Here is a 19,721-nt window from a genome sequence, read left to right on the forward strand (position 1 = left end):
GACAGGTTTGACTGTATATGTATTCATACTCTTTCTTGTTTAATTTCAGTTTTGCAGATGAGATCAAACCACAATAATAATCATAGTTCTTTATTTCCAACTGACAACTAAATTAATTTTCAAAAAGGGTCAAAACATGTAATACTGCAGCACAAAAACACAAATTCGCAGCGTCATGATTGCACGTGAGGAAGTGGAGACGCACTATGAAAACCGCAAAAATAGAAATCACAGCTGCTAATTCAAGATTTGACAGTACCTCCACAGTTGGCTTCATCGGAGTTGTCCCCACAGTCATCGATCCCGTCACAGCGCCACCGCTCGTTGATGCAGTTCCCGTTCTGACAGTGGAACTGCAGCATGGTACAGTTGGCCGGGCGGGTCGGCGCCACTGTTATTGGGTAAGCTGTGGTGGCTGAAAAGAAACACAGGCGGGCTATTACATGTAGCTAGCAGGGCATCAGGGCGTCTTCTGGACACCCTACACTAAGAAAACAAATTAGACGTCCCTTTGCAGGGGACATCCAAAAGAACACCCTATTTCCCTGGAAATTACATACACATATACTTGTGTAATCCCCACACACACTGCTACTGTTGTTTTTTCCTCATACCAGACACTAGGATAGCATGAAAATTGATTGACATGCAAAGCCATTGGGCTAGTTGGGCAGCCCTGGCTGTGTGTCTAAAACAGCCAAACCAATAAATAAATAATTGATAATCCCTGCCTCTGTATCAAGGGGTTCAACATGCATGCTACTGGAAAGGGTTGCATTCCTTAGGATGGGACGTTAAACTAAGCGGAGGTCCACGTTCCATTGCACTTGTCGAAAAGAGCAAGAGGAATTTCCCTGGCACAATGAACCTGTAAATACTGTACATAATGTCTGTCTTCTCTGTTACAACCAGGGGCAGATTAGCTCGAGTGGTCATGTGGGTTCATAACAGAGAAGTAGACTTACCACAGTCCTGTTCATCCGAGCCGTCCCCACAGTCATCCTCACCGTCACACACCCAGGAGTTGTACACACAGTGGCCATTGTTACAGGTAAACTGGAACCAGCGGCATGTCAGCTGACCTGAGGAATAAAGGAAGAATTAGAAGGAATCTAGAACGGTTACCGTAACATTTGCAAGCAAATACATAATGTTTATCTTAAGATGGTCTAGCCTGACAAAATACTACAGTAGTAATATATATTTAGTGTTACTCAAACAAAATCATACATTGTACATTTTTGTGATTGTATATAGTACATAGCCCCTCCAGCTCTGTCCTGCCACTTGCTATATAATGTAATTGAACACCACAGGGTGTCAGCTACTTTACCAGGAACATTACTGATAGCCACCTGGTCTAGATCTATTGACCTTGGAGAAGAAGAAGAAATGAGCAAAAAGAATGTTTCCCTTTCGTGAAGATTAACATAACAATACAAGGTTGTAAGGTGGACATCAAGTCCTTGCACCCTGTAAACAAGTAATAAAAGACCTCATACTTCTGTGGAAACTTTCATAGCTTGTACAAATTTCTTGTTTTATTCATTATTGTGGATTTCTCAGCAGCTGATTCTGCCCATGCATTTTCCCACAGGCTCACATAAGGCAAAATACATGCTTATAGCTGCATGAAGGTGAAGACAGGGAAGGATAACCTTAAGTTTGATAACCTGTTCTGAGACCTTTGACCTAACTTCCTGTCCCCTATACATTTACATTGTACGTGACATACATGTAGTCATGTGGAAACACACACAGACAGACACAAAAAAACAACACTTCCCCTTTCACAGAGGTTTTAAGTAGTATGAGTGACTCAAAGTTTCCATACGATCTTATACTTGTGGACAGATACCATCTACTGTCTGATTGACAAAGTCCCTTACCGCATCCCTGCTCGTCGCTCATGTCCCCGCAGTCGTTGTCTCCGTCACATTTCCAGCTGGCGGAGATGCAGCGCCCGTTGTCACAGGTGAACTGATTGGCGTCACAGCTAGGCTGCACTGTAGCGGCTGAGATACACAAATAAAATAATTGAACGTTTAACTTAGTTTTTAACGTAACATGACCAGTTTACGTCCGATTTATTCAAAACGTTATTTATTCTAAAACCGCGTGGACAGAGCCAAATGTTTAACCCATGGGTAGAAATATCAGCTCTTCTAACAAGAAAATGCATGGTCTGTAAGTTTTTCTCCGCCTGTTTAACGCAGTGCGAGCATGTATTTATACTGGGGTATATGGTGTAGAATTGTGCTAGGCTTACCCTTTATCGTCCACCTCAGTATTTTCCCGACTAGTGCTATGCTTAAAGAACATAGACCGGAAAAAAATGCACAGTAACTATCGAAAGTAGTCTACAGACAAATGACAGACTATGTTTGTCCCTCCGCTTGCCCGATGCGATGGAACAAAAAAATTTTTGTATTGTGAATTTCCCCGAAATCAGCAGCACGTGGCGTTCACGTGATAAACGCATGGCCATGATGTTATGCTGTACAAAAATGTATCATATGAGCGGGGGTCGCTAGGTTGTATCAAACCTTCCTAAAACTGGCAAGAGCTTCAAACCTCGAATCACCATGGATGGTCTGAATATCAAAGAAAGGTTTAACGTCAGCTACTTTTAAAAGATACTAGCTATCGTGTAAGTTAGAAAAACATGATAGAATACGCGATGTCGAATTACATATGAAATGCGTCATGCATGACGCTTCCGTGCAACTTGTTGTTACTGGTTCAGGAGTTTATTCTGTTATGTCGCTGGACGTAAACCCTTTTAAATGTTTTGTATAAAAGAGAGAGATGGCTAAGGATCATACTTATGAGGTTCTTTGTTGCTCATGAGAACAGGCTTTGGCATAATACACCGCGACATGTGCACATGACCCAATCTGGACGTTAACTACTCCTGCACGTAAATAGGTCATGTTACGTTAGTACATACCAGAACAACCTTTTTTTTTCTTTGTTCTTCTTATAGTATTACACAGAAAAATTATCGTAAAAGAAGAAAACTTTCTGTGTAGTCCATGAAGTTTTTTTCTTATAACTAATTTTTTCTTATAAACTTTTTCTTCAAGTAAGATTTCTGAAAAATGAGGAGAAAAAAAATTCTAATCTTTTCTTGAACATGACTAGAAAATAATCTTGCTATAGACTAGAGAAATTTAGACTAGAATCTCAAGAAATTGAAAAGAGAGTAAAAATCTTTGAGAAATAGTTTCTTAACTGAAGAAAATTCCTTGCTGTGAGAATTTCCATGGAAAGAATTTGATTTTTTTTCTTAGTCATTCTTGAAATTCTTGATATTAGAAAATTTGTCTACAAGTAAAGGAAACAAGAAAAAGTAGAAAAAAACATTGGTAGTTAATTTTCCCACTGGCATGCATATAGCAGGAAATTGACAACAGGAAATGAGACAGCCTATTCTGGGACCTTTGACCTACACATAACTTCCTGTCAGTGTCTAAAGACATGTCTATCTAGTGGTGCGGATCCGTCCGGCCGGACCGGTTCCGGACTTGTAAAACGTTTAGGTTCAAGTCCAAAAAAACCTAAACGTCTGGAAACAAGTCCGGACTTGAAAAAAATTCTCTCACTCATACACTCCTTTTTGTTTTAAACCATCTTAAACCTTCCTTAAATCGTGAAATTTGCACTAGAAAAATATTAAAACATTGCTGTTTTTGTGTTTATAACTGAACTTTTGTGTTAATTACTGACTGTACATTGTATATAATTCCATATATATAACATGTAAAATATCTGCCAATATGCAAGTTTACATGTAACACGAAAGAATATTCCAAAATTATTGTTCAGGTCCGGACTTTCAAGTCCGGACCTGAACCTAAACCTCTGGACTCGAGTCCGAACCTAAACCTAAACTCGGGTTTAGATCCACACCACTATGTCTATCACACACACACACACACACAGACAAAGAAACAAACAAGCACACAACAAACATAATACCTCCTGTTTCACATGTACAGCGGTAACAAAACTTACCTGGGGTAGTGAATGAGCAGTGAGCTTCGTCCGACATGTCGTGGCAGTCATTGTCAAAGTCGCACACCCACCTCTGAGGGATGCACCGACCATTGTTACAGGTGAACTGGTCTTGAGCACAGGATGGGAAATCTGACAACAACAAAAGACATTGCAATATCTTAACTTTGAATTGTGCATAAGCGCCACCACACATCTTGCAATGGAACTGCATCATGCATGAATAAGCCAGATTTTGACAAAGTTACTGTTTTACAAATGTATGTTCACCATGGTTTTATCTTCGCAGTTTCTGGATCGACGTCGTCGGAACAGAGGCATGCGCGATTCTGACCTCTTCACCGTGAACTCAAAACAACGGCAAACATTTCTCCTGGTGGTTTCCGACTGGCTGTCCCTAAAGACACTGGCATTGCCATTACTGTAGCAGTATCTGACTATAGCGCTATCATGAACTCAAAACCACCACGAACATAACACTTTCTGCTTACCGCAAAATTAAAGCACTGCAAACATACAGATGATCTACATGAATGCTGAACAGATGATGAACAGATCTTACCACAACCCTGTTCATCACTCATGTCTCCACAGTCATTGTCATGGTCACATTTCCACCTTGAAGGGATACAGTGGCCATTGCCACAGGTGAACTGAGTACTGTCACAGGTGCTGGGTGCTGTATAGGACAAATACATTATTGTACAATCATGTACAGGGGTTCTCCAATAAGGTTTTGATTAACATTATATGTCCACTGCTCACTTCCTGTCACTCTACGGTAAACGCATATTTGACCAAAGTCTGATGTTGTCACTACAAAATTAGGTCAAAGATGCATGCCTGTCCATTTTTTTAACACACAAAATCCAACATACTAACAGGCTCACTCCTGCCAAAAACAGAGACTTAAACTCACGGCAGTCCTGCTCATCACTGTAGTCGCCACAGTCGTTGTCATGGTCACATTTCCAGCTCATGGGGATGCAGTGTTCGTTTGAACAGGTGAACTGGTTTCCGGGACATGTAGTCCCTATTGCACAAACATACATGAAGTGGTTGGATACAAGTAGAATCTAATCAAAAGTTCTGGGTTCGGATCCCTAGCAGGCCTCAATGTTGTGCCTTTGGGGAAGGCACTGTATACCTATTTCCTCACTCGACTGGTGGCAAAGATTTTGGAGAGGGAATACCGTGCCCTAGACACAGTAGATAACAACCTACTACCCCTACAGCCTCAAAAAGCCTATGGGAATACCTTTACAGCATGAAAACCACATTTTTCATACTACCATGACATAAGGACTGTGCGTACTCACCATTGTTTGGCTCACAGTAGCCGTTGACCATATGTTCATGTCTCTGACACTCACACATCTCTGTGCCGTCTGGCTGCAACACCTTGATGACATCGTCGGAACAGAGGCATGCGCGATTCTGTCCCGAGCCAGGCTTGGGCACACACAGGTTACTGCAGGCACCATTGTTCTGTGCACACAGATTGGTACCTGTACAAAGTAAAAAGCAAAGCAGTCATCATCAACTGAGGTGAAACATGATGCTTTTTTCAAGTAGCTAGTGGTAGTGCTATGTGACTTTGCTATGGCTCTCTAAAAGGAGGACACTATGTCAATCTACTATCTTGCTGAAGAGAGATCTGAAGCACAGAGGGCAAGACCCCCCTGCAACAGAAAAGAAACTCCAAGGCTATGGGACCTTGCAAGATGCAAGACGCAGTGGAGGAAGATGAAGAAAGACTGAATGCAGCTGCAGGACGTCTCCACCACTGCAGATGCAGAAACCAGAGGATGATGATGATGACACCAGGTCACCCCTACTCTTCTTTGAGTGTGCTGGGTTTATTTACCTGCAGAGGCTTGACGCATATGACTACAGCTCCCTCATACACTGAGCCACTGGCTTTACATCACCATCCGAAATAACAAATGCAGTCCCTTACAACATGTTTGAGCTGAGTCCGACACTAGGATCAAACCCCGACCATGGATCCACGGAATTTGATACATATGGCAAAACAGCAAGATTGCACTTCCAATTGGATCACCGAGATATGCCTAATATATTCATGTATGCAGTGATTGTGGGTAATATGTCAAAGTTGAAGGCCCCAGAGATAAAGAAAAGCATGTCTGGACGTGTACATGTGTAAGCTTAATATGCCCTTCGTCTAGACAGGAACAGTTTACAAGTTGAGGGCCTTCTCCTTTGACCTGGTGCATGCACAGTTTGAACTAGCTGTGAACCGGCTTATTGTGAATATTGGCACACTGTGCAATATTCTTGATATTAATGGTGTAGAACTTCACTTACATACAAATGTACATGATTAATGTTATTGCGATTCCCAACACAAGATACACTCCCTGACCTGTCTGTGTATCCTTGTGGTACACCTTGAGGTCCATGACCCCTGGTAAGTTGTCAATCAAGGTCTGCCTGTCAGATCCATCAAACTTCATAGCACTGTAGACGGCCTGGGCTGACCAGTCATCCCAATATACCCTGTCCTGTGCAGGGAAAAGAAAAACAGGAAATCATACAAAAAAGTCAAAAACTTTTATTGCACAACAATTGAAATGGACACAATTTATTGGCAAACGGCTTAACAGTAATTACATATCGGGTCTTATATCTAAGTAACCTATTCTATCTAATAATATGTAAATCATAGGAAACTGGAACACATACTAAAGTAAAGGTATGATGTTTATGTCTAATGAGAATGCACAGGACACATAAAAGTTTGTGTCGGAGATAAATATCTTTTGCATAGAGCGCTAGATATATTTGGGCGTAGATATAAGGAAATGGAGTCTGGGCAATATACAATTATCAAAGATTCATCAAAAAGTCAGAGATGTGCAGTGATTGTGTCACAGCTTCAGCCATTTTGCACCCATTTGCGCCATTTTGAATCTGTTTAAATCTTGCGAGAAAAATCACTTTTTTTTATTAGTGTTATCCAACTAACCTTGAATACAGCAATAGCATATGGATGAGGCACATCATGGCTTATCAACACCCTCCTGTTCTGTCCATCCAGGTCGGCCACTTCAATACGATCGTGGTACGCTTCCGTCCAGTAGATCATCCGGCCGCTGTAATCCACGGCAAGACCGTTTGGCCAGCGAATGTCGGTGGTGATGATGTTGTTGCGGTTCTTAGCATCCATGTCTGCCCGGACGATTTTAGCGTTGTCTCCCCAATCTGTCCAGTACATGTAGCTGAAAAACAGTAATATTCATATTCATAGTGCCAATTACATTTTAATATGGAGAATTCACAAATTATGCTCTGCATTTGCATCAATTATGCTCTACATTAAATTTTTCGCGGTCTGGCTATGAATTACTTGGAATTGAAATGACTGATTGCACTCTACGTAAAAGGGCATGTAGGCCCTCCATTTATGGTCATAAAAAAAATATTTCTGTAATACAGTACTAAATTTGCCCCATTGCTTACCCCTCTTGAGGACATAACACCAGTGCCCTTGGGTTGTCCAAAGAGGCATTAGTGAGGACCCTCCTCATGGTACCATCCAGCCTCGACATCTCAATCTTCTTCATCCCGGCATCCACCCAGTACAGGTTACCACTCATCCAGTCGATGGCCAGCCCCTCCACCGTCTCGATGCGCCCCCTGACGATCGTCTCCTGAACTGCACTGCCATTCAGACACAGCCTCTGGAATGGGACACAAGGATCAGACCATCACGAAAAGATAGGAACAGGCCCTAAGCTTTTGTCAACTTATTTTCTTTCTTTCATACCACTGCTAAAATGCCTTTAGGCACACCAGTTTTGTACAGTGGGTACAAGCTGTACATGTATAAGACTGTAAGGTTTGATCCACTGACACCAGGATGGACCCCTACTCTTTTTGATAAGTGGTGGAATCTTTAATGTGCTCAAGGTGTGGCTCTGCTCAAACATGGGGTCCTCATGCTTTACAAGAGGACGTAAAATGGGGGTCCCGTGTTCGAGGACGTGCCTCGAGCACGTTAAAGGGGAAGGGCTAGCAACCACTCCCTGTAAAAATATACCCTGCTACTGAAACAGCAAGGGAACTGCTGTCATAGGCACTACAAGGGTCTGAACGGACTGACCTGAATGACGTCACTGGTCATGTCTGCCCAGTACACACAGTTGTTAATGTAGTCGTAGTCCATGGCGATGGCTCCCTGGAGGTTTTGCAGGGGCAGGGAGTTGTGATGGCCATTGGTCAGGAGGTACTGGATAATCTCTGTTCGCCGGGCAATCAGGAGAAACTCAGGTTGCTCTGTATGGTTGGACGAAATTCAGAAATGTTAATACTTTCCTTTGAACCATGCCAAAGCAAAAGTACTGTAAGTCTTTAAATGTCTGCAATAGTTTTATTTTTTCAGCAACTTCTCTACTACATATAATTGTTTCAACTACGAATGTAAAACAATTTCCCCTTCTTCCAGGAAATTAGGTCCTTGTGAAATAAATAAAATTAGAGTTTAACGACTCTTCAGATATAACAATATTCATTCCCTTTCACATTAACTCAACAACCACATTGATGATCAGTTTTAAAGGGAGTTACATCTGCTAAACAGGGCTCAAAATACTGAGCGCATACATCTTGTATGCACCTTTCTGCACCCAAAATTGGAACTGTGCACCTACATTTTTACTGTGGTTGCCCACATAAAAGTACTAAACACTAGTATACAAATATACGTCAAGAACATTCTTGGCATTTAAGTGTCATAAAAAATGACAAAACCTTTGTTGTATCGCTTCTTCAAAATTTAAAAGTTAAAAGCTATCATAGAATTTCAGATTCAAGTTCTGATGAGAGGCAGTAAGGCTTGTACTTTTAAACCATTTCATTTGAAAGTAAACCCCAAATTTTCCTGTGCAGATAATTTTTTAGGTTTGGTGAACAAGTGCACCTATTCCCGAAAATCTAATTCCAAGCCCTGGCTAAATGTTTAGACTTAGTCAATTAAAAAAAAACAGTTTTGAGATGCCAGGTGCTTCAGGTGCAATGTTACGGGAACTCCCACCTCCTACTGGACAGGAGACCGACTCAGGTGCGTAGCGGCTGTCGTCTCCGCCTGAACAAGTGTCACCTGCAACTCGACGGTATCTGGGCACAAAAATGTAACATAAAGAGTTTTTTAAAATTTCTTGACAAAGTATATCACAACAATGTCTATTTCACACATTACATGCTCCACTCTTGGGCACATGCCATTTTCAGGTTCCTGACACTTGGCCAAGAAATTTGGATGCCGACTAGCTCAACCTTTGTAACTTGCCAGTCCCCAGTTACAACTCAACAAACTTGGACCTGGACCTGGGCCAGTGGGAACAAACTTGAACACACACCAAGACAAACAAACAAACAGACTGAAAACAATACCTCAGTTTAAAAACGGAGGTCACAAGCCATGAATATTTGGTGCATGCAACAATACCAAAACCATAACAAGACCAAAAGTACCACGGTATACTGTAAAATGCATTTACTGTTGCGGTGGCCTGACAGAGATTCAAACCTAGAAGCTTTAGATTCTAAGTTAACACCCTAACCTCAGTACCACAATGCCACCTCTATTTTGTCACAGTGACTGTATGTTCAATGAAATCTTACCCCTTGGTTCTTTTGTAGAAAGTTCCCTGGGGACACGGGGTGGGAATACGATGCGGGTCTATGCCGCTGTCCGGGTCAAGTACGCAACGCTGCATCCAGAAGTGCGGCTGACGATACCCAAGGTCACTGGAAGGACAAGAACACGAGCATTAGCACTTTCGCTCTTAAGCAAATACCAAGGACTTCTTACCTGATGTTTCTGCATAGTCTGTGCCTACCTCAATGAAGACATGCAGTTCTGGTATGCCATGCAAATGTTGTCATGCAGAAAAAGCCGGCTCACGGTTTACGCAGCAAGATGCAATGTGGGTAATACATGTATGTTAAAGGTGAAGGCCCCTAACTTGTCAACATTTCTTTCCTGATACAATTTTGTGTTTTGTCTGTCTCAGAGGTCAACTTTGACATTATTATATAACTTACAATGCATCTCGCTGTGCATGCGCAGTTAAAACTGTTTACTGCCTAGCTTATCGTATGCTTGGGCTGTTAGATTTCTACTAAAATGCAGCAACTATATGTTGGTTTGACATTCTAAATCTAATGCATGTCACTGACACAATAACCTTTAAGCTACAAATGTATCTTGTATAATTGCAGAACATGCAGTAAGTTATACAACATACAATGTAGAAGTACATGTGGGCCTGCATACAAAATGATGGCAAAGCTGTACATTTTTTGAGAGTCCCTTCCAGAAGGGATATAAAAAAAACCTGTCAGAGAAAGTATGAATGTCTAAAACAAACTACTGATGACAAGCTCTTCCTTCAGATGATGAACCGTTAGCAAAACTATAAAGATCTACAAGCCTATTGGCACATGGTAGGGCTGCGTACTAGTACCCAATACTGGTATACAAGATCGTCATTTAAAGATTGTAGGTACAGGTCCCAAATACCGGAACATCCATGTATCAGTACTGAACCTGAATAGAGTTACACTCAAGTTCGTAACTTTTTGGCATATATATTATTATTAGAAATGTGTTCTTCCTACCACAAGGACAAAAATTTAGCACTGGAAAAAGATTGCATAGGCATCTAAATCAGCACCATCTTTGATTTGAGATCTTCTCGAAAGCATGGGTTCGCTACATAAGATATCTCAAGTCTAAATACACATTCTCTCACTATTTAACATTTCTGTCATCAATAAAGACAACAGGTTACTTTGTATAAGTACACATTTATGTTTTAGGTACGCAGCCCTATCACATGGACATCACCTTGTCCCTAATACATAATATTGTATGATAGAGCAAAGCTCCAGTAAAGTACACACCACGAAGTCAAGAGCCATGGAGAGAAAGTTGTACGATTAGTAGGAGTTGAGGGAGACAAGTCCAGAATGCACACCTCTACTCAAACCAAGAGTCGAAAATGTTAGTTGAGGAACTTGAATTTTGAAAGCAGCACTACCAAAGACTACATTTTGTACATGTGCAATATTATCTAAATTAAATTTTTTCTCAAGAATGAAAATGGACTATATTTGAAAATTCATTTAGCTGTCATATGCAAATCAAAAACAATTGTGGTTTGATCTAATTTTCAAAACTATCACTGTGAACTTGAACAAAAAAGGGAATGAATGGATAATTCCAGACATGGCATATTTTGCAAATGCATGAATAAAGTACTTGCACATCTAAACCATGAAATTTCACAAGTACTATGTGTAATAACGTCCACTCTGTGTTACGTATACATGTACATGTACTTGCAATTAGCCTACGGGCAGGAATTTGCAATAAACTTTCTAATAATATTCATCAAATAAAATGGTAACTTCCACCTCCAGGAGTTTAAAGGAGAACAAAACTTTTTAGATAACAAATTCAATGAAAAATCATAAGGGGCATGGATAATTTTGTTAACTGAGTGTATGCTCATGGTAATAATGGTAGAATGTTAAAACGTTTTTTTGGCTCGAGCACATTGGCATAGTCTCTGGTAGTGCTGTTTTCAACTGTTAAGAGACTAAAAACCCACAATGGACGCCAAATGGGTTGCTCCATGTAGCCTTCATCACTGCAGGGAGAAAAGAAAACCCAACTAAGAACACTAACACTTCTCCTGACCAACTACATTGTATATTATATATGTCAGGGTACAGATCGCAATCAAAATTGTTGATTCAACCAGTATAGATTGTGATCGGAGTCTCTGTTGACAGTTCATTATAAGGAATGTGTTAGGGTGGTCTCCCGTTTATAAACCCTAAGTTTCAAGTCAATCTATTCATTTGATCATGAAGTGAGATGGATCGCAGTTAAAGAAAAAAAAGATCCACATGCACAGAAACATTTAGTTTGATCAGGATCTCTTCTGTTAAAATCACCCATTATACTGAATCCTGAGATCCTGAACACAATCTTTGTCAACAGAGACTCTGATCACGATACGTACGGGCAGAATTGGGAAAATTGCAATGTCTACCCTGACATATATAATACTGAACCATGTATTGTTATGCATGCCAGTGATACAGTAAGTATTCATTAGTCCAACCATTCAAACTGTACTTTTTCAACACAGCACTGCAATTCAAGTCCACTGCAAAGTACTATATACAAATATATGTGGCATGAACTGTATTCATCACTAGAAAAAAACAATCTCTCTAAAATATACTTAATTCATTTAAAAAATCCCACCACCTTCTTTTTTGAGCTGCAAAGATAAAAATGATGGCGGGGTTTAACTTGTTATAGGCCATCGTACGACTTTGATGTTGTCAAATTATCAAGAAAGTATTAAATGAACATTTTCCATGTCAAGACAGCTGAATTTCACAGGACACATGCCCTCTACCCCCAAGAACACCCTCAGTTTACGATCGTACGATGATAGTTCAACGAATATGACCACGCCCTAACTAAGAATGTAACTTCTCATCTCACATATCAAGTTTTCAATCACTATTATATACAATGTCTCTGCACTACTCGACTAACCATTCAAAGTCTTCACGAGTACAACTGCAGTTCTGCGAGCGTATGGGCCTATCGTAGTCCCTGCCGTTGAAGCACTTGGCATGAGCAATCCTTCGCTCGTACACTGTCTTCCTCCCGAGGAGACAGGTACTTCCAGGCTGTTCATCCCCAGGACTCCACGTCTTGTAGTCATCATCTTTATCACAAGGAGGCCCTAGGTAAAGGTAAAGGTAAAGCAGTCATCCTCAACTGAGGAAAGCATGATGCTTTTTCAAGTAGCTCATTTTGGTGCAATACGACTTTGCAATTGCTCCCATTTTCTACCAAAAACAGCCCTTATTTTGTAGATGAGTGTCTTAGATTCTTTTACGTGCAAAGGTTTGATTGCCGAAGCTGTATCATACAACGGGCTACAGGCTTTACGTCACCATCCAAAAGGACGAATGTGATCCCTTACAACATGTCCGAGCTGGTGCCGACACTGGTGTCTAATTCCTGCCAATGGGTCCACAGATTTGATCTATATGGCAAAACAACAGGACTGCGCTACAAAACGACGTCATGGGCCCTTGAGTTGTGATTCTTTGATTATTTTGTCTTCCACAAAAATAAAAACACATTGTGATGATTCTTTTCAGATCTAAGGAAGCTATTGACAAACAATCTCTGAATATACGCAAGGTAGCAATTACTCAAGCAACTGGATAAAATTTGGAAGCGGTCAGACGTTTGAGACAGCATCTGCTGTCTTCCATCAGTGACTAAAGAGCAAACTGGAGTTACTAGGTTTTAAACAAGAACTCTGAATTGATATGTTGATGGCCGTCACAGGTGAAGACAAGGTTAGTCACTGGATGCTGTCTGAAATGTCCGACCATTTCCAAAATCTATCCAGTTGTTTAAAAAATTGCTACCTTGCATATCTTATTATGCATGTACCTGGATGTGTAACCTTCATCGAAATCTTTCTATTAATATACATATTACATGTATATGTGAGGAAAACAAAATGAGGACAATGACTGAAAACGCAACTGGGATTACCACTCACCTAGAATGGAGGTGAGGTTGACCTGGACAACCAACCAGCTGTGGCGTTGAGGGTTGGATCCGAAGATAGAGAAGACGCCCGTGGTCTCCCCTGGCTCCGTCATCACCCCGTACACGCGGATCTTACTGTCGCTGAACGCGTACGTTGTCCATGTCTCCCCCTCATTCCAGCTGTACCTGTGGTGAAATTCAACACAATGGTTTAATGGAAACCAAAAGGTAAGGTTTGAAATCCTGTAATATACAAAAATACCGTTAAGTCAAGTTCTCATCCATATTACATCAGTCCGTGATAACTTACGACTCTTGTAGCCACTTGAAATTTGTGCGGTAAGGGCCCGGCTGGGTATGACCTTTCCACTGCTGTCACATGGTCAATCTGGGAGAATTTACTTTTCCAAAATTGTAGTTTTATGAACGGACCAAGTGACCAAGTGAAGTAACAGTCAAAGGTATGACAATCAGGCTGCCCCTTACAGCTGCATGGCTACGGGCATCGAATATTAAGACAGACTGATCTAAACTTGTTGCCCTACAATGTATGTGCTACTAGGCACTACAAGGGTCTGAAGAAACTAAATAATACATTCAGACAAGCATGTCCAGTTAGTGGCTACACAGGTATTCATATAAACTAGGCCATTTGAAGATTAATTGAAGTGTCAACTAAAAAGTCCATAGATGAAAAATTAATGTACTGATTCTATACAGTTATAGTTATGTCTGCTTTGACCTTATTCCTGCTGCTTAACCAATAACCAATTGAGAACTGGGCGCCAACCGGCTACTTGGTGTGCTAATAAAAAGACAACCTACTCAATAGTATTGGTTTCTTCGAACTGCTTGACAGCTGCCACAAGCCCACCGTGGTCGCCAAAGGCAAAGAAGTACTTGCCCCTCAGAACCATCTCCCAGTTAACCCCGGCACTGCTGGAGAAGAAGACATCTGAGTTGCTCTTGATGCTGTCACCCAAGGAACCTGTTAAATCATGGGATTAGAGTTACAACAAGCACATTTCAAACCAGTAGCGCAAGTGAAGGTTTCTTATTGAATATCATTATCTATTCAACATGATTACGGCTTTCATGGTTAGTTACGCAGAGAGTTTATTTGCAAGTTCATACCTGAAGTCTAATTGCATATGGTACATGGTAGAAGCACATATGTTTGTCTCATACATGTGACAAGGGACAGTGATTGACATTGTTGTAATAAGTCAGAGACTGCTTAGATACCAGCTTTGGCTATATCTACTAGTTTGACTTCTTTTTTGGAAGTTCTGAGGCAGACGAAAAGCCCCCCTTTTCCATGATTTGTGGATTCTGCGATTTTAAGAGTTTGCAGTTCACTCGAGAATGTGAGAAAGTTGGAGTAGGTTATGTTGACTTCTTTAATCATAATTATTCTTTAAACTGGTTATAAAACTTGGTGATAAATAATGATTTAGCAGTATGAATGTGAAAATAAAACTGCCACAAAGATTTCAAGATTTACAATAACTTACCTGATGCCATGATGAGCCCAGGTGCAGATGGTTTAGACAGGATGGGGACATTCCTGTAGCCAGGTGCCAACTGGTGATACTTCTGGGACAGGTGCAAGGTACAGTTCTTTCCCTAGAAAATTAACACACATGTTGGGTTAGTTTACATAGCAAACAGAATAATTATCATTAAAGTATCATTAATAAAAAGGAAGCTTTGAATTTGAGAACATATTTGCACCTGCAACTTCAGAATCCTCCCTACCAGTACAAGGTGAAAATACTATAATTCTTGATTTGTTAACGGTAACTTAATTTGATCTACTTTGACTGTCACTAGTCAATCACTAAAATTTCATCATGATGATCGCAAATATTTGATTACTAACATTTAAGACAATGATGTTTGTTCCCACTGTTAAAATCAAATGCTTTCCCCCAACGGCTAAAATTACCCACCACAACTAATGAGCTAACTGCTATTGAAGAATCATGATCGTAGTATGTCCAGATCGTGAAATCTCAGAACTAGAAGTTCTGCTGCAGTGCGTAGCGAGTTGCATAATGCATAATATATATATGTCAAAGTTGAAGGCGGCTAAGACATAAACAAAACACCATTTGACATGCTATCAAGCATGGTCTACACAAGAACTGTTGATAAGTTAGTGGCCTTCAACATTCATGTATCAAATACAATAAAATTCAATGCATCTCGCTGCTCTTGTGCAGCTTAAACTGTGAACCTGTCGTATCAAGAGTCACCAAGTACAAAGAAGCCTTACAGGGGTACAGTCGGTTGAGTGCCCTTCGGTGTCTTCAAGTGGCGCCGTGATGTTGTTCCACATACCACCTTTGTCAAAGGTGATAACTGACTTCATGTTGCGGGACTGCATCTGAGTGGCGTTGAGAACCGTAGCCACGTATATCCCCCTCATACCGCCAACCTTGTGGATGTCCGCAAATGGTTCATCAACATAGTATCTACAGGGGGGAGGAAATTTCAGTTGTATAGACCGATCTTACACTGTCCATTACAATTACCAGTTTAATCAATGAGAGAATGGCAATTAATAGTTCAACCAATGAGAGAGTGGCTGCATGTCCATCACAACCAAGACAACAGTTTAACCAATGAGAGAATGGCAATTAACAGTTCAACCAATGATAGAGTGGCTGTAAGTTTTTCCAGTGACTTACACGTACAAACCTGATGAAACCTGGCGATCCCTCCAAATATCACCCTCTGTCACTTGTAGTGAAACCATGGAACATATAATCCACTCTTTTGACATTTTGACAAGCACTCTATCCTCACAAACAATCAACATGGGTTTTGAAAGAAAAAATCCTGCGAAACCCAACTCATTTTGACAACCAATGATTTACTGTTACAGTAGCTACATGTAGTTTACTTGACACCATTTTATAAGTCTCAAACAGACATGATAATTACAGATTTTGCTAAAGCTTTTGATAAAGAACCCCACAACTGACATAATTAAAGTTAATGTTATCTGTGGTAAACTCCTACAACTCCTAACCACACACTAACAGAGGCTAGTAATCACAAATACCTGGGTGTTACCTTAGATAACCAGCTTTCTTGGTCCAATCACATTAACATTACAACCAAAGCATCTTGGGTTTGCCAAAAATAATTACTGAAGCAACTTAAAATATGCCATGCTGTATTCTCTACATACCTGAGTAGAGACTCGGATCCAGTAGTCTCGGGGTTGAAGTACAGGATGTTCTCCAGGGACAGGGAGAAGTCCACACCTTGCACACCTGAGATGTACAGGTTAGTCAGGGTGTGGTTGTGGTTCACACACACAAACACCTGGTTCTCCGAGGCATCTGGAATGTAAAACTCCTGCAACAAAGATACAAAAAAGAACGACTCACTTTGTGAGACAACTTTGTGCAATCACTACAGCAGGGGGCTACAGGTAGTACCATACTCGATCCCAAATGCTAAGTGCTAAGCAGAGAAAGCAGTATGTATCATTTTAAAGTCTTTCGTATGACTCGGCCGGGGATTGAACTCACGACCTACCGTATACAAGGCAAATACTCTACCCATTAGGCCATTGCACCGGCCCACAAGAAAGCTCCCCAGAGTAGCAAACTCTTAATTTGTTGTGTGTAAGCGTTGTAGATATTTGTAAAAAAAGTTGCTGACGTACTTTTGTGGGTAGGTTTGTAGGGAACACAGCTCTGCTGAAAGGTCCCCTGTTGTAGGACGCCCAAAGGGTGGTGATGTTCATAGCTGTGGGAAATCTGGGGTTGACCAGCTGTAGAAAGAATGAGAGAGAAAGTGGCATTACTATTTTTGCAATGCTGGTTGCTGAAAACAACCGGACAATAATATTGTATCAAGCTTAAAGAATTCTCAGTAATGTATATACCTGCTTCAAGGTAAAGCACAATCAATCATACAGTACCTGTACTTCTGTAATAACTCGTTATCTTACACCCTACAGTGATTTCAGGCAGTCAAGAATAGACCGATCCTGACTGTCCATCACAATTATCTGTTCAACCAATGATAGCAAGACAATCAGATATATTTGCAATTTATATTTTTACTTTGCTTTTTGTACTTGTTGACATAGGTAGACAGGACTATGGGATTGGTCTATAGAACGATAAGTAAGGTTATGAAACAGGCAAACTAAGAAAATAAAGAAATTACATGCCCAGAGGACACCATGTTTCTTTGGTTATAACATGTACATTGTGTTCAAATAGCCTCCTTTGCAGGCTCTGAACCAGCTTTTTGGGGGGCTAAATAATATACTTTTTGCAGCCAGCCCGTAGCCATCAGCCACCCCGTAACCATCTAGCCGGCTGATGGTTACAGGGTGGCTGATGGTTACGGGCTGATTGCAAAAAGTGTATTATTTAGCCCCCCAAAAAGCCTGTTCAGAGCCTGCAACGGAGGCTAGTGTTCAAAGCACACACACTACAACTGTTGTTTTTTCCTCATACCAGACACTGGGATGCCATGAAAAGTGATTGACATGCAAAGCTATCTGGTAATTGCTGATACATAGAGCCCATTGTGGAAGTCTGCCCCCCACCCAACTTCTTGATACCTTGTCTATAAACCCTAGCTAAAAGCCTGACGTTTAGCCTTGCTGTCTTACCATTGACTTTGTGGCAAACATATAGCTGTCCCTGACTTCAAAGTCATCTACCCCCTGGATGATGGTGGCAATGTACGTCTCGTGGCTGAAGAAGTCGTCAGACTGCAACACCGTGTGTTTGCCATCAGGCTCCACCCTCTCTACGTACACCGCATTGATGTGGTCATATGGCGGGATTCCCCTGTAAAACAGATACATCCCACGGTCAGCGATTTGTATCAATAAATGCACACAAATAAATGGTAGACATCTTGGTGATATTAATAGCCCTTTCATTTGAAACTAGTTGGTTCTACTTAAAGTTGGATTTTTACATGTTTGTCCTAACCCCCAGGGAGGGGAGAGCTACTGCCAATGCTCTATGGTACATGTAAATTCAAGAGGGCAGTGGTTATGTATTGTGTTCAGTTTGGCAGACTGGCTTCCCTTAGGGATAAATTCAGACGCCTATTTTGCAATACATTAGTGGCTGAACTTAAAGTTGACAAGTCTGACTACGAATTAATCAAAACTGCTGATTGCATTCTACATAAAAAGGCATGCAGGACATACTATGGACAAATATAGCTACACATGTAAGATAGCATTGATAATATTAATTTCATACTTACCAATAGAAGGATTTGACATCTTCTTGCATGACTGCCCAACCACGGCCAAAATTCTGGGAGATCCACAACTGGAACAGAAATATGAATCATTCCTTCAGTGGACAAACAGAAGCATAGAAGAATCTAATACTTGTCAGTCTATCATAAAGTTAATCCCAGACAAACGAAGAAATCAAAATCTCATACCTCTGTGCACTAATGAAAGTTTTTGTGAATTTATTGTATTATTTATTCATTACAGTGGATTTCTCGCTGATTCTGTCTGACAGTATGCATTTTCCCACTGGCTTCCATCAGGCAACAGATACACATGTATGCATATAGCAAGAAACTGAAGACAGGAAATGACATAAAGTTTCATAACCTCTTTTGGGACCTTTTGGGGTCCTTTGACCTAATTTCCTGTCAGTATCCCCCAAGTGTGCAACATGTAACAATAAGTGTGAAAACACACACAGACAGACAAACAGATGCACCAAAAACAATACCTTCATTTTCACAGAGGTAGAAATGTACTTAACAACAACCAAACAAATACATGTACAAACAAACAAACAAAGTTGTTTCATATCCACGTACCCTCCTACGATGGTCATTTTCGTCCATCCCCAGCACCAGGCTCTTGTCTGACTCATGCATGAGGAGACTGGTGGGCACGAACGGAACATAGCCCATGGAGAAACTATTACCGCCGTTTGTCGTGCGCCAGATGCGCCGATGAACCACGTCCGTGAAGATGTACTGTAGTAACAAAACACATTAATACAGAGTTGGAAAATGTCAAAGAGATGATTAAAAACGTTTAGATAAAATAGAATTC

The 19,721-nt window shown here is 40.8% G+C and overlaps 1 protein-coding gene across 2 annotated transcripts in view; it reads right to left on the reverse strand.

The window, feature by feature from the left end:
* The window catches only part of LOC136432218 (sortilin-related receptor-like), a 48,481-nt gene that overhangs the window by 22,800 nt on the left and 5,960 nt on the right, over positions 1-19,721 (reverse strand). The window contains exons 3-26 of one of the 2 annotated variants that reach the window (XM_066423273.1): positions 19,481-19,642; positions 18,902-18,969; positions 18,291-18,471; positions 17,328-17,435; positions 16,845-17,014; positions 15,924-16,122; positions 15,160-15,271; positions 14,471-14,633; positions 13,656-13,831; positions 12,626-12,818; positions 11,661-11,699; positions 9,667-9,792; positions 9,077-9,159; positions 8,147-8,319; positions 7,504-7,724; positions 7,010-7,262; positions 6,407-6,545; positions 5,337-5,525; positions 4,937-5,050; positions 4,580-4,696; positions 4,018-4,149; positions 1,890-2,015; positions 966-1,082; positions 260-415 (exon numbers count right to left, since the gene is read on the reverse strand). In XM_066423273.1, coding sequence (XP_066279370.1) covers positions 260-415; positions 966-1,082; positions 1,890-2,015; positions 4,018-4,149; positions 4,580-4,696; positions 4,937-5,050; positions 5,337-5,525; positions 6,407-6,545; positions 7,010-7,262; positions 7,504-7,724; positions 8,147-8,319; positions 9,077-9,159; positions 9,667-9,792; positions 11,661-11,699; positions 12,626-12,818; positions 13,656-13,831; positions 14,471-14,633; positions 15,160-15,271; positions 15,924-16,122; positions 16,845-17,014; positions 17,328-17,435; positions 18,291-18,471; positions 18,902-18,969; positions 19,481-19,642 — 3,517 coding nt within the window. The remainder of the gene's footprint in view (positions 1-259; positions 416-965; positions 1,083-1,889; positions 2,016-4,017; positions 4,150-4,579; positions 4,697-4,936; positions 5,051-5,336; positions 5,526-6,406; positions 6,546-7,009; positions 7,263-7,503; positions 7,725-8,146; positions 8,320-9,076; positions 9,160-9,666; positions 9,793-11,660; positions 11,700-12,625; positions 12,819-13,655; positions 13,832-14,470; positions 14,634-15,159; positions 15,272-15,923; positions 16,123-16,844; positions 17,015-17,327; positions 17,436-18,290; positions 18,472-18,901; positions 18,970-19,480; positions 19,643-19,721) is intronic. The other variant, XM_066423274.1, reaches the window with a different exon arrangement.

The sequence above is a fragment of the Branchiostoma lanceolatum genome, chromosome 4 (genome assembly GCF_035083965.1).
Source record: "Branchiostoma lanceolatum isolate klBraLanc5 chromosome 4, klBraLanc5.hap2, whole genome shotgun sequence".
Lineage (NCBI taxonomy): Eukaryota > Metazoa > Chordata > Leptocardii > Amphioxiformes > Branchiostomatidae > Branchiostoma > Branchiostoma lanceolatum.